A 12,461-nucleotide genomic window follows, 5' to 3' on the forward strand; every position below is an offset into this window, starting at 1 on the left:
GAACCATGTATGTTAGGAGTCTGGCAGATTGTTTTTATTATTCTCACTTAGAAACAAACAAGGCCAGCCTTTTACTGGTCTGCAAAGGAAGATTTAGGGGACAATGGGTCATACACAGGGAATTGGTTCATTAGTGGCAAAACCAGCAGAGGGAATGCAAATTTTTTTAAATGGCGAGGGCAGGGGAGGTAGCATACAGTGCAAACAGGAATTGGAGGTGGGGTTATGAAGAAGATAAAATTTTTTTCCTACACTATTTCTAATCTCAGTAATTGTGGTTTTGAAAATTGAGAAACTGTCGGGACTTTCAGGTACCTTAAAGTTCTTGAGTAATTCTCAGTCCTTAAAATTAAAAAATAGAAAGATGAACTTAACCTAGGCAATAATTGTTATTATAACATTATTATAAATAGCAAAACATTAGAGACAATCTAAATGTCTGTTAGTAGGTGAAACATAGTTAAAATATGTGGGGATTTCCAGTAAAATATGGTGGATTAAACACATGTATTTGCCTTTTCTCTCTCCTGATACCATGCAATCCTCACCACCCCCTGCCAGGAAAAGTCACAACGAAATAATTTTAAAAGATGTAAACCTCAAAGAACAGGAGAAAAGATAGTAATGGAAGAGAGATGTCAAATTTTTTGGAAGCCAGATGTTACTAAAGAAATGGTTCTCAACCTGGGTCATTCGCCCCAGTGGAGTTCTGGCAATGTCTGAAGACATTTTTGGTTGTCACAGCGGGGTGGGGGTGGGGGAAGGTACCATCTTACAGTGGGTAGAGAGAGCCCAGGGATGCTGTTAAACACCCCACAACATACAAAACAATCCTGCACAACAAAGAATGATCTGGTCCAAGGTGTCAAGAGTGTCAACCGAAACTTTAGTTGAGAAACTAAAGAAGACTGACTTGGCAGCCCAGAAAAGGCTGGGCCCAGGGCACAGGGCAGCAAGCATCCAACCCAACTCACACCACAGAACTCCAAAAAAGTTCAGGAACTGGAGACACCAAGCACCTCTAAAGGCTAGGGGAAGGGTGCCAATAAAAATTCGATCCCAAGATTCTCGATCCCAAGTAATTTGATCCCAAGATTCTCCTCTCCCAGCTCACTCAGCTAGTCAACTGGCCTTTTGGCACCCCTCCTGAGGAAAAACTGTTTACTTTCTAGTAACCAGAAAGGTTTGGGAACACTGGGTACAGCTGAGGACAGGGGATAAAGAATTAAATAAAAAATGGGAGGGGAGCTTAAAGTATACATGCTAAATGTTCATATCCTATAACTTACTTACCACCCCACTCAGCTTCCAGAACACGTGTTATAAAGCTTACACTCACTGGCAAGAGAAAACTGACTAGTCCAAAAGAAAAGATTCTGATACTGACGTTTAAAATCCTCCCCTCCTCCCCAGTAGCCAGGCCTCTAAGCCATGATCTACAGTAAAGCCCACCAGGTAACAAGCCCCATTAATGAACACAGAGCTTTCAATTAGACTGGGCAGATAGGACTGGGCAGCTATTTGAGGAAAGGCCTCTACAATCAAAGATACAGAACAAAACAAACAGAAGAGAGGACCACTAAGGAAGAAAACAATGCATAGAGAAGAACAATTTTTTAAATTTATGAATAACGGTGTCAAAGAAATAAGAAGAAATGTTGCACCCATGAAACAAGATGCCATTAAAAAATGAGTAATCTATTGTACAACACCAAAAAGCTCTTGGATATTAACAATGATGGCAGAAGAATTCAAAAGGGTGGAAAGATTAGTTGAAGAAAGTAGAAAGAAGACCAAAAGAGAGATGGAAAATAGAAAAGTTATGAAAATTAAAGGATCAACACTAGGAAGCTTAACATGCCACCATAGAGACCCCAGAGAAAGCAAAGAGAAAAAAATAAAGAAGAATTTTTTCAAAGAAATAATGTGAGAACATTTCCCAGCTCTAAAGGACATGAATTTTCAGACTGTATGGGTCCACCAAATGTCCAGCACAGTAGATGAAAATGGACCCAGAGCAAGGCAAATCACTGTACAATTTCAAGATACTAGAGACAAATAAAGGATCCAAAAAAAACCCACCCAAAATAAAAAACAAAAAAAAAACCCCCAGCAATCAGAATGGATCAAGACTTCTAAGCTTCAACGTGAAATCTAGAAGTCAATGGAGCTATGTCTTCAAAGCTCTGAAGGTAATTCCCAACCCTATCAAGAGTAGAATAAAATCATTTGCAGTCATGCAAGGTCTAAACATGTTGCCTCCAACACTGTCAGGAAACTACTGGAAAATGTTTCACCAAAATAAAGGAATAAGATAAGCTGTAAGATGTGAAATCCAGGAACTCTTACTTGACAAATGTATAAAAAAGAAAACATATCATAATCTATCATATGATTCAGCTTGCTCATTGAAATGTAAACTTTTGATTTAAATTTTTTCCTGAAGACAGAGAAAGGATGGGGGAGGGGAAACATGAGTGAGAAAAAGATACTTTATGTATATGTGTGTTTCTGCGGGAGAGGGGGTCAGAGGTAATAAAAGACCTAAATTCATCTTCCATGAGAAAATTGATAACTGTTATCTGAAACAGGAAAATTAAGAACAGCAATATGAGCATGTCAGTTAAAAATATGGAGAGAAATACTACAACTGCTAAAAACTTGAAGGTAGCTGCCTCTGGGGAATGGAAATAAAGGAAAATTTGGAAATTTCATCAACAGTTATGTGATATTACATATTTTTAAAAGCCATTAATATGTATTACTTTCATAAGAATAAAATACCATTAAATAAAAATATCACTTAACATAGATGAAAGATATGAACAGTTTTGAGAGTACATTAAAAAAATGAGTTGCAAAACAGTATGAATAGTACTGTTTTATGTCTAAAAAATGTCTACAACACACAGGGATTCATACATTTAACATGTAAATTCACAGAGAAAGGTCTGAAATGACATTCATCAAACTCTGGATGGAGAATGGGATTAGGGGTGGGGGAGGGATGGTGGGGCTGGGATGGTGGTAATGTGGGACCTTTCACTTTTTTTAATATGTACTTCTGAATTGTTTAATTTTTTTACAACAAAGATATTTGTAAAGAATTTTTCATAACACAGGTAAATGTTCATAATACATTGTCATAGAAAAAGCAGGTATAAAGGTATATAATTGATATGATCCCCCCCATTGTGTTTTTTTTTTTTTTTAAGTCTGACTTTTTTTTTTTTTTTTAATTTATTTATTTATGGCTGTGTTGGGTCTTCGTTTCTGTGCGAGGGCTTTCTCTAGTTGTGGCGAGCGGGGGCCACTCTTCATCGAGGTGCGCGTGCCTCTCACTTTCGCGGCCTCTCTTGTTGCAGAGCACAGGCTCCAGACGCGCAGGCTCAGTAATTGTGGCTCACGGGCCCAGTTGCTCCGCGGCGTGTGGGATCTTCCTAGACCAGGGCTCGAACCCGTGTCCCCTGCATTGGCAGGCGATTCTCAACCACTGCGCCACCAGGGAAGCCCCCCATTGTGTTTTTTAAAATGTAGCTTCCAAGCTTTAAAAAAAAAAAAAAAATCAAAAGAACCCTTTTATCTCAAACAAAATATTACCGAATTCCCAGTTTAAGTAGATAGAAATGAACCTGCTCTGAATAAAGCAGAAGCATCCATGCCCTGGTGGGTCAGCCATTTAGCTCCCTCAGTCCTTCCCATGTCCCAAAGAACCTCAGGCAGGGCTCCAGGCAGAACAATTTGAAAACTACTACTATCACAGAAATGAAGAAAAGAAAAACTCAGAACGTGACTTTCTCAGGGATTACAATGATTTTTCTTTTGCTTCTTATAATACACATATATACATACCATTCCTATGACTTGGAACAGTTTAAACAGTAATAATATCTGTTCCTTATCATGCCTATATAACCACCTAAACCTGACACATTCACAGCAGCGAGGGGTGGAGAAGGTCAATAGAACTTCATTAATCTTTCCAAGTTATGATTCTATACTCATATTTCCTATTTCTTAGGGTGACTTTGATCAGTTACATTTTTCTAGAAAATTTTATATTATCACAATTTTCAAATTTATTGGATACGTCTAAGATAATTTTGTTCTTTTTAGAAATTTAGTTTTTAAAAAGTCTATTTTTCAGTTTTACTTTAACAATATTTTCTAACTAATTAAATTGTAACTTATTCTTCTAGTTCGGGTTTTTTTTATTACTATTCTTCTGGCTTCTTGAATTGCAAGTCAAGTTCATGATTTTCTAAATTTATTATTTATAATGAAAGCATCCAAAGCTATGAATTTTCACAAGAGTAGTTTTGGCCACATCTGTTAGGTTTTTGTTGTTCAGTGTTCTCACTGTCATCAATATCTAAATAATATCCAATTTCAATGTTTTATCTTCTTTGACCCAACCACTCCTTCAAGTAGATGAATATTTTAAAAATCTTTATTCATCATTAATTTCTAGGTTTATTTCATTGTAATAGACAGTGGCCTGTAAGAGTTTGAGTTTTCCTATTTTGAATTCTTCAGTGCAATCTAGCACATAATCAATTTTTATAAATGTTCCATGTCACACCCCTGGCTTCTGCTCTTTCTGCAGGACTTTTCCAGTTCTTTTTGGGTTCCTTCATTGTCTACACCTTATTGACTGCTCAATAACCATCTCCTTTACGTTGCAGAAATTCCTCAAATTTTCTAGCTCATGGTGGCTCCTTCTGCCATTACATGGACGTTTTTCTCCTTAATTTTATAGTTCTCTTATCATTTCAACGGCATTTTTTGAGAGATGAAAGGTAAAATTATGGGCTCAAAGTGTAGCACAATATATGAGAACTCAGTTTCTAGTATCAGAAAGATCAATGTTTGAATTCCAGTTCTACCATTTCTGTGCTGTAGGACCTTGAATATGTTACTTAAGTTTTCAGGACCTCTGTTTCCTTATATAAAATAATAATTAGGGTACTGACTACCTAAGCTTATTAAGAGAGGTAAATGAGAAAATACAGGTAAAGCACTGAATACATTATTTGACAAGCACTAGTACTCAATGAACATTAGCTATTGTTAAAATGGTAACTGTGGTCTGGATTTTTTTATTACTTAATGTCAAACAACAAAAAAAGCAATATTTTCCACCAGAGCCTAATCACACAGATAGTAAACTTTGTGAATATCTTCGACAATCCCGGTTTATTAAGTCTGTTATCTAATCACAACACTATAGCCTAACTTCATTAATTAAATGTGATTACCTGACTTATTCCAGTACTTTAAAAAAGTAATCAAGTACATACCCAAAAGAATCAAAAGGATGGAACACAAAGTTCAATCTGTACACCAAAGTTCAAAGCAGCATTATTCACAATAGCCTAAAGGTGGAAGCAACCCAAGCATCCATCGACAGATAAGTGAAATGTAGTATGTTACGTATATATAATGAAATATTATTCAGCCTTAAAAAAGAAGGAAATTCTGACACATGCTACAACATGGATGAACCACAAAGGCATTATGCTAAGTGAAATACACCAAACACAAAAGGACAAATATTGTATGATTCTACTTAAATGAGGTGCCTAGAGTAATCAAATTCATAGAGACAGAAAGAATAGTGGTTGCTAGGTGATGGGAGGAGGAGGGAAATGAGTTGTTGTTTAAAGGGTTATTTAATGGGTACAGAGTTTCAGTTGGGAAAGATGAAAAAATGCTGGAGATGGATGTTGGTGACAGTTGCACAACAATGTGAATGTGTTTACCAATGAAATATATACTTAAAGATGGTTAAAACAGTAAATGTTACATTATGTACATTTTGCCACAATTTAAAAAGCAACCAAGTGCCTTAGTGGTGGTGATTCTATACTTAATTCTACATAGTACTATTTACAATCTGAGTAAAACATTTTGAAAATACGTCTTAAGCCTAGGCTAGATACGTTGTTCGGCTTGTTCAGAGGGCAAATATTACCCTCTGCTCCCTCAGACTCAAGTTCACTGCTAAGTCTTTAAGAGGTGGGGATGGGGGTCCTCACACTTCTACCCACAAATACATTTACTTTCTTAAAAGTCAATATAGAAATGTAGTAGGAGCATAATTCTACTTGAGTATATCTACCCTAATAAAGAAATCTTTATATGGGAAGTTCTTTACATAGAAGCATTTTATTTACAACAGCAAAAACTAAAAACCCCTAAATTCACAACAGCGAGCAAATAGCTAAGTAAGCTACATAGCAAACTGAATATTATGCAGCCAACAAAAATGATTGTGAATGAAATGGCAAAATGCTTATGTAATAGGTGATTCTAACTATGTAAATAATACATTCTAAAAAGACTACAGTGAGACATCAACATGTTAATAGGTGATTACCTTTGAGAAGTATGAATAATGATCTTTCCTTGTCTTTATACTTTCTATATTTTAAAAATATTCTCTATTTGGTTTTACTTTCATAATACATTATTTTTACAATGGGAAAATATATCCTTTTATTTTCTTTCAAAATTAGTAAAAAAACAAAGAGGAATAAAAATTTAATCCATCCCTGCCCAAGTACTCACATTCTCAGGGATGCTGGGAAGTTCTCTGGTGTCAGGCACAGTAAAATAAGAATGCTGGAAAAGAAAAACAAAAGCTATTTATTTCTGCAAAAGTATGCAACAAGCACATTATTCAGAAACCAGGTAAATGATCTGAAGATTATTCCTCACTCAGATGAAGAAACAGAGTTTCACTCATAGAGAATAGTCTATGGAATATTTCCTTAGGATAATGTTGGATTAAAGCCAGATGCATTAAATCATTGGTTTGGTAGATGGAGTTCTTTTCTATGAGAGAGGAACTTCTGTGAGATACAAACAAACAGCTCAAAGAAGTTAAAGGCTAAATTCTTTTATGATGTTTGCAGGTTTCTGAACACATGAAAGCTGCAGACTTCATAATTTATTGTACAGTGAGGCAAGTGGACTCTAGGGACCAAATATCACTAGGTTCACTCAGGAATGGTCTTTACCAACCAAACCTGCCATTTCATTTCAGCATCTGAGATTATATCCATCTACAAGCTGCGGGCCAAATCTGCCCCGAAGGCCCAAGGGATGTGAAGGACTGCTCCAGGGGAAGGACTGCTGCACTGAGACATTGCAGATGGCTAACAGTGGAGAAAGTCTCTCCACTATGCATGCTCTGCAAATAAGCCTCCTGACTTCCCGTGCAAATTCCAGTGAAGGGAGCTGGAGACTCAGTGGAGTTGAAAACCTCACCTGCTCAGAGAACTTTCAAGGAGGCATCTCCATGTTTGTAACAAGCATGTGTCTCTGAGTTAAATGAAAACAGGCTGAACTGATGACACCTCCTCCGTGCTACTAAAGACTCAGAGAACAATGGCAAGCAGGAATGGAAAGAGCCTGGTGATGGCCAATTAAAGAAGGGATTGTGCAAAGGCCAGGAAAGGTCACATACAGAGAAAGTCAGCTTAGCCATGGCCAAAGTTCAAACCTAGACCCCCAAGTGACATTTCAGGAAGTTCTTCCCACTCCCCATTCTTGGATAATTGCAAAATAAGTAGGTCTCTGGAAAAATGAGTTGTACAGGCTTCCTGAAATGAAAGGCCTGGGGGACAACTGCGATAACGAAAATAGCAACAATAACAGTATAAGCTATTTGTCTAATATTCAGCAGATATTTATGAACACCACCTGCTGCATGGAAGGCTTTATACCAGGTACTTTATAAATAGTATCTCTAATTTCCATACCAAAATTTAAGATAGATATTATCTCCATATTACATATGGGTAAATTAAGGCTTAGAGAGGTAAAGTGACTTAAGGTCATACAGCTAGTAGGTGACAGAACTAGGATTGAAATCAGGTCTGCATAACTAGAGCTATGCTCTTTCCACGATAACAGACTGTTATATCTGTGCTTTTTAATGAGCAAATTATACCTAAAGCCATTTGAATTAAACTAATAAACTGAAAAGTAAAAAGAGAAAAAAAAATTAAAAGATAACTTAAAAAACATTCCCTGCAGTGCGCTATTCCAAAATCTGTGCGTTAGTGCCAAAACATTATCTATGAAGTATTACGACAGAGATTATGTAGCGTATCAGTTATGGGAAACTAATTGGAAACTAGTTAATTAATTCAAGTCAACAATGAGGATTAAAATAATAAAAGCAAAATACAAGGTTAAATTTGATGCCATGAGATACCAAATTCTATACCAAATGGCTCGAAGGGAGTCCCAGGAAATGTTCAGTAACGGCAGCGCACATGGTGATGGAGTCACAGAATAAGGATCGGCACAGTGAGGGAGAAAGGACAGGGACCACAGAGTCAGCCACTTAATCGTTATGTGATCTTAGGCCACTTCACTTAATAGCTCAGAACCTCAGTTTTTAAACCTGTAAATGGGAATTGTAATATCTACTTCAGAACTGTTGTGAAGAATAAATGTTATATATGTGAAGTGCCTAGCATTCCATAAATGGTATTTTAATAGTAAATTATTATTACTCTCTCAACTGTTAGTTTATATTCCTATTTTTCTCAATCACCTATAGAAGACACACAGAAACATTCTCTTGTGACTAAAGACAGAAAGTCCAAGACTGCCATTTTATCAATTTTTCAGGCTCTATAATACAGTTGAGACTAACCCTTCAGAAATGCAACATGGAGAGAGGAATTCCTTGTGAAGAGGAAAGAAGAAAATATCTGCCTTTACAAATGCAACAGATTGTAAATAGTGAGCCTACGCAATTCCAAAACCAAGTACTCCCCAGGCTGTCCTTTGAGATTCTGTCTTGCTCCATCGCCCATGAAATGCTGGGACCAGAGGAGGTCAGAAACATTCCTAGAAACCACTGGCATGAAACAGCTGCACCCCCCACCCCCCGCAACAGTTCTTCCTGCCCCTGCGATGGCTTGTCCTTGAGGCTTGGCAGCCACTCAAAGGAAGGAGAGGCCCTTCCTCCCCAGTAGCTGATGACCCACCCAGGCTACTCCCCAGCTACCTGTCAGATGTCATTACAGACTGAAACGGTGAGATCAAGCTGCTTAGGAAAAGGGACAGAGACAAAGGCAAAGTTGCTTCGCTATGCGGCAGTGACTGGGACAGGTTTAAAGCTCATTTCTTCATCTTTTCCAGACACTCTTCCTTACACAAATTTCTGGAAAAAGGTTTCTTTCCTTCCTATGCTCCATTAAAATGAGCAAAAACCTCTACCAGTTCCTTCTTTCCTCCCTTTCTTTCAACACTCATGGCCTAGTGGAAAGAACATAGGCTTGGAAGTCAGCCCTGGGTTTAAAAGCCCCAATCTCACTTATTAACCACACGACCTTGGATGGGCAAGAATCTTTTTCTCTCTAAGCCTCATCTATGAAATGAGAATGCTAATATCTATTTGTAGAGTTGTTTTGAACATCAGAGATGCATACTTGGCATAAATTAGGAACTTAGTATATAGCAGATCTATTATTAGTTATTGGCAGTAATATTGCTTTCAATGTGATCATCATGAAAAAAAAAAACCTATATGTTCATTTTCTTTAAGAGGGAAAATACCAAGTTAATTACCACTGAATACCAACACTGTACCTGGTTCTACTGAAGCTGAAAGACAAAACTTCTTAAACATTCAGACCCCACAACATGGGGGAAATAGCCCCTGGATAATCAATAGCTGGTCAAAGGGGATCCATCTGAGAATTCTGATGAAGGTGGTGACAAGGGTTTGACCCAGAGAATTGCAGTAACTGAAATATGGAAAAGCTCTCCTTATCTGATGCCTTATCTGACAGATGAGGAAATTGAGACCTACAAAGTTAAAGGTTTTGATTAAGATCACTCAGGTCATTGGCAAAACTATGACTTGGGGATTGAAATCTCCCAATTTGTAATTCAGAGGCTTTTCCACCCTGGCACACTACAGACCACATAGCATATACATAAAAGAGTTCAAGGAAACGATCTGGCCAGGAACTGTGCTAGACAGTCTCTATCCCTGTCCTTGAGGGCGTACAGTCCAGTGGCGGAGATAGGAAAACAGGTTGTTCCAACGTGTTTTGTGACTAAGTACTGCAAAGTGTACAAGATGCTTGGGGCAAAAAATGAAAACCTTAGCTAAGGGGGGTTACCCTGGTAAACAGGGGAAAGGCGGTGTTGAAGGTTTGGGGGTGGCAGGATGGGCTTCAGTGAAGGGGCAGACACAGCAGTGCTAGGGAGCAAAGCATGAGGCAGGGAGCCCCACAGGGGTTGAGGAGGCAGGGGTCAGCCATCCCATTCCAAGCCCAGCATCTGCCATTCAGGAGATGCTAGTGATGGGATGACAGCCAGGAAGAGAGGAGCCTGGGGCATTTGCGATCCATTTCTCATGCAATCCCAGAGAAAGAAAGAAATACATCTCCCTGGCCTGTCTTGAGGTCTCAGAGTACTTGGAGGTGGGGAAGGTGCAGATGACAGAAGACAATCCCATTTGGCTCTTTCTTACTGTTAATAATGGGAAGGTTTCTCAGTGATTGCTAATATTCTGCCGCCACTTACCACGCTGAGATGAACAGACACTCCTGGGTCAGGGATAGGAAGTTTGTGCAGAGTTTCAAGAAGCTCATTCCACTGACTCTCCTGAAAGAAATAAAAGGGCTAAGTAACAAAGGCAGGGCTGAGCCCTTAGTCAGAGACCTGCAGGGAGGTCTGGGCACACAACAGAAATAGGTTTGATATTCAAGTACGGTTGGACAAAAGACACTGCTTACGGCTCAATAAAAGAGCCAAACAGATCCGCCCACACCAAGTTTGACATTTTCTACTTAGTGAGACACCTACCATGACCGCCTTTTATGGATCATATACCATAAGCTCTCAGCAAATCTATCCTCTCAACTCCATAGCAACAACTTTTAAATGCAAACAACCCCAGCTTACAGGGCGGGGGTGGTAGGGAGAAATAACGATGACACTATAGATCTTGTCTTCATCATCATTACCCTCAATTAATTTTATTGAGTGTTCACTGGATACACAGCAGCCTCCAATTATGGAAAGTTAAAAATGAACTACTACAACAGCATGCAATACAGGATGGTGGCTGTGCATTTTAATAAGTGAAATTGAGCCACAAAATGAAATGCAAAGCAGTACAAATTCTTCGATTGAAAACAGGTTCACCTTTAAAATGCTCAAAAGAACATTGTTTACAGAATTATCCAAAAGCTATGTCTCCCACCCTGTGGAATTCTCTGTGCTGATAAAATAGTAATAAGCTTACATTTGTACCCATTTGGTAGCTGTTTGAGCCTCACAACTACCTCACTTTACAGTTGAAAACTAAGGCTCCGAAGGGTAAAGGAACTTGACTCAAATCATCCAGCTGGTAAGTTGCACAGCCAGGAGCTAATCACAGGTTTTCTGTGTTCAAACCCAGAGCCCGCTCCGCTGTTCCACAGCTGTCTTTGTTAGTGAATTTAAGGGAGAGGAAAAACAGGATGGGCCCAAAGTAAAATCCTGTTTCAATCTGAATTCATAAGTTACTCAAATTTCTCAGGGGGTAGAAATGAACGTTCGCAGGTACACAAGTTTAATTTTGCTCTGAAACAATCTCAAATTTACAGAATAATCGTACGACAGTACAAAAAAACTTTATTTCCATTTGAGAGTGAGTTACCAACATTATGCCGCAACATCCATAAATACAAAGGACATTCTCCTACATAACAACAACTAATCATCAAAATCAGGAAATTAACACTGAAACAACATTACCATCTAATCCTCAGATCCCACCAAGTGTTGCCAACTGTGCCAATAATGTCCTTGGATAGCAAAATTATCCAGTTCAGAATCACATGTTGCCTTCAAATGCTGTGACTCTCTAGTTTTCATCAGTCAGAAACAGTTCCTAAGTTTTTCCTAGATTTGTATGAACCTTACAGTGAGACCAACCATTTTGTAAAATAACACTCACTTGTTTGATGTTTTCTATTGATTCAGATTTCAATTCATCCCATTTCTGATGATGTTCACTTTAATCATTTGATTAATTCATCTGAGGTCTCTATTGTGAGATCACTCATTTTCCCTAAAGTGAATCAGCTATACACATACATATATCCCCTCTTTTTTGGATTTCCTTCCCATTTAGGTCACCACAGAGCATTGAGTAGAGTTCCCTGTGCGTAGGTTCTCATTAGTTATCTATTTTATATATAGTAGTGTATATATGTCAGTCCCAATCTCCCAATTCATCCCACCCTCCCTTCCCCCCTTGGTATCCATATGTTTGTTCTCTACATCTGGGTATCTATATTTGCTTTACAAATAAGTTCATCTGTACCATTTTTCTAGATTCCACATATAAGCGATATTATATATTTGTTTTTCTCTTTCTTACTTCACTCTGTATGAGTCTCTAGGTCCATCCACATCTCTGCAAATGGCACGATTTGTTC

General features: G+C 38.2%; 1 protein-coding gene across 9 annotated transcripts in view; it reads right to left on the reverse strand.

Annotated features, from left to right (window-relative positions):
* Nucleotides 1-12,461, reverse strand: part of DENND1A (DENN domain containing 1A) — a 537,868-nt gene that overhangs the window by 250,339 nt on the left and 275,068 nt on the right. For all 9 annotated transcript variants that reach the window (XM_007194701.2, XM_007194703.2, XM_007194700.2 and 6 more), the window contains 2 exons: nt 10,558-10,638; nt 6,571-6,624 (listed from right to left, as the gene is read on the reverse strand). In XM_007194701.2, the coding sequence (XP_007194763.2) occupies nt 6,571-6,624; nt 10,558-10,638 (135 nt within the window). The remainder of the gene's footprint in view (nt 1-6,570; nt 6,625-10,557; nt 10,639-12,461) is intronic.

Source organism: Balaenoptera acutorostrata, chromosome 6 (assembly GCF_949987535.1).
Source record: "Balaenoptera acutorostrata chromosome 6, mBalAcu1.1, whole genome shotgun sequence".
Taxonomy (NCBI): Eukaryota; Metazoa; Chordata; class Mammalia; order Artiodactyla; family Balaenopteridae; genus Balaenoptera; species Balaenoptera acutorostrata.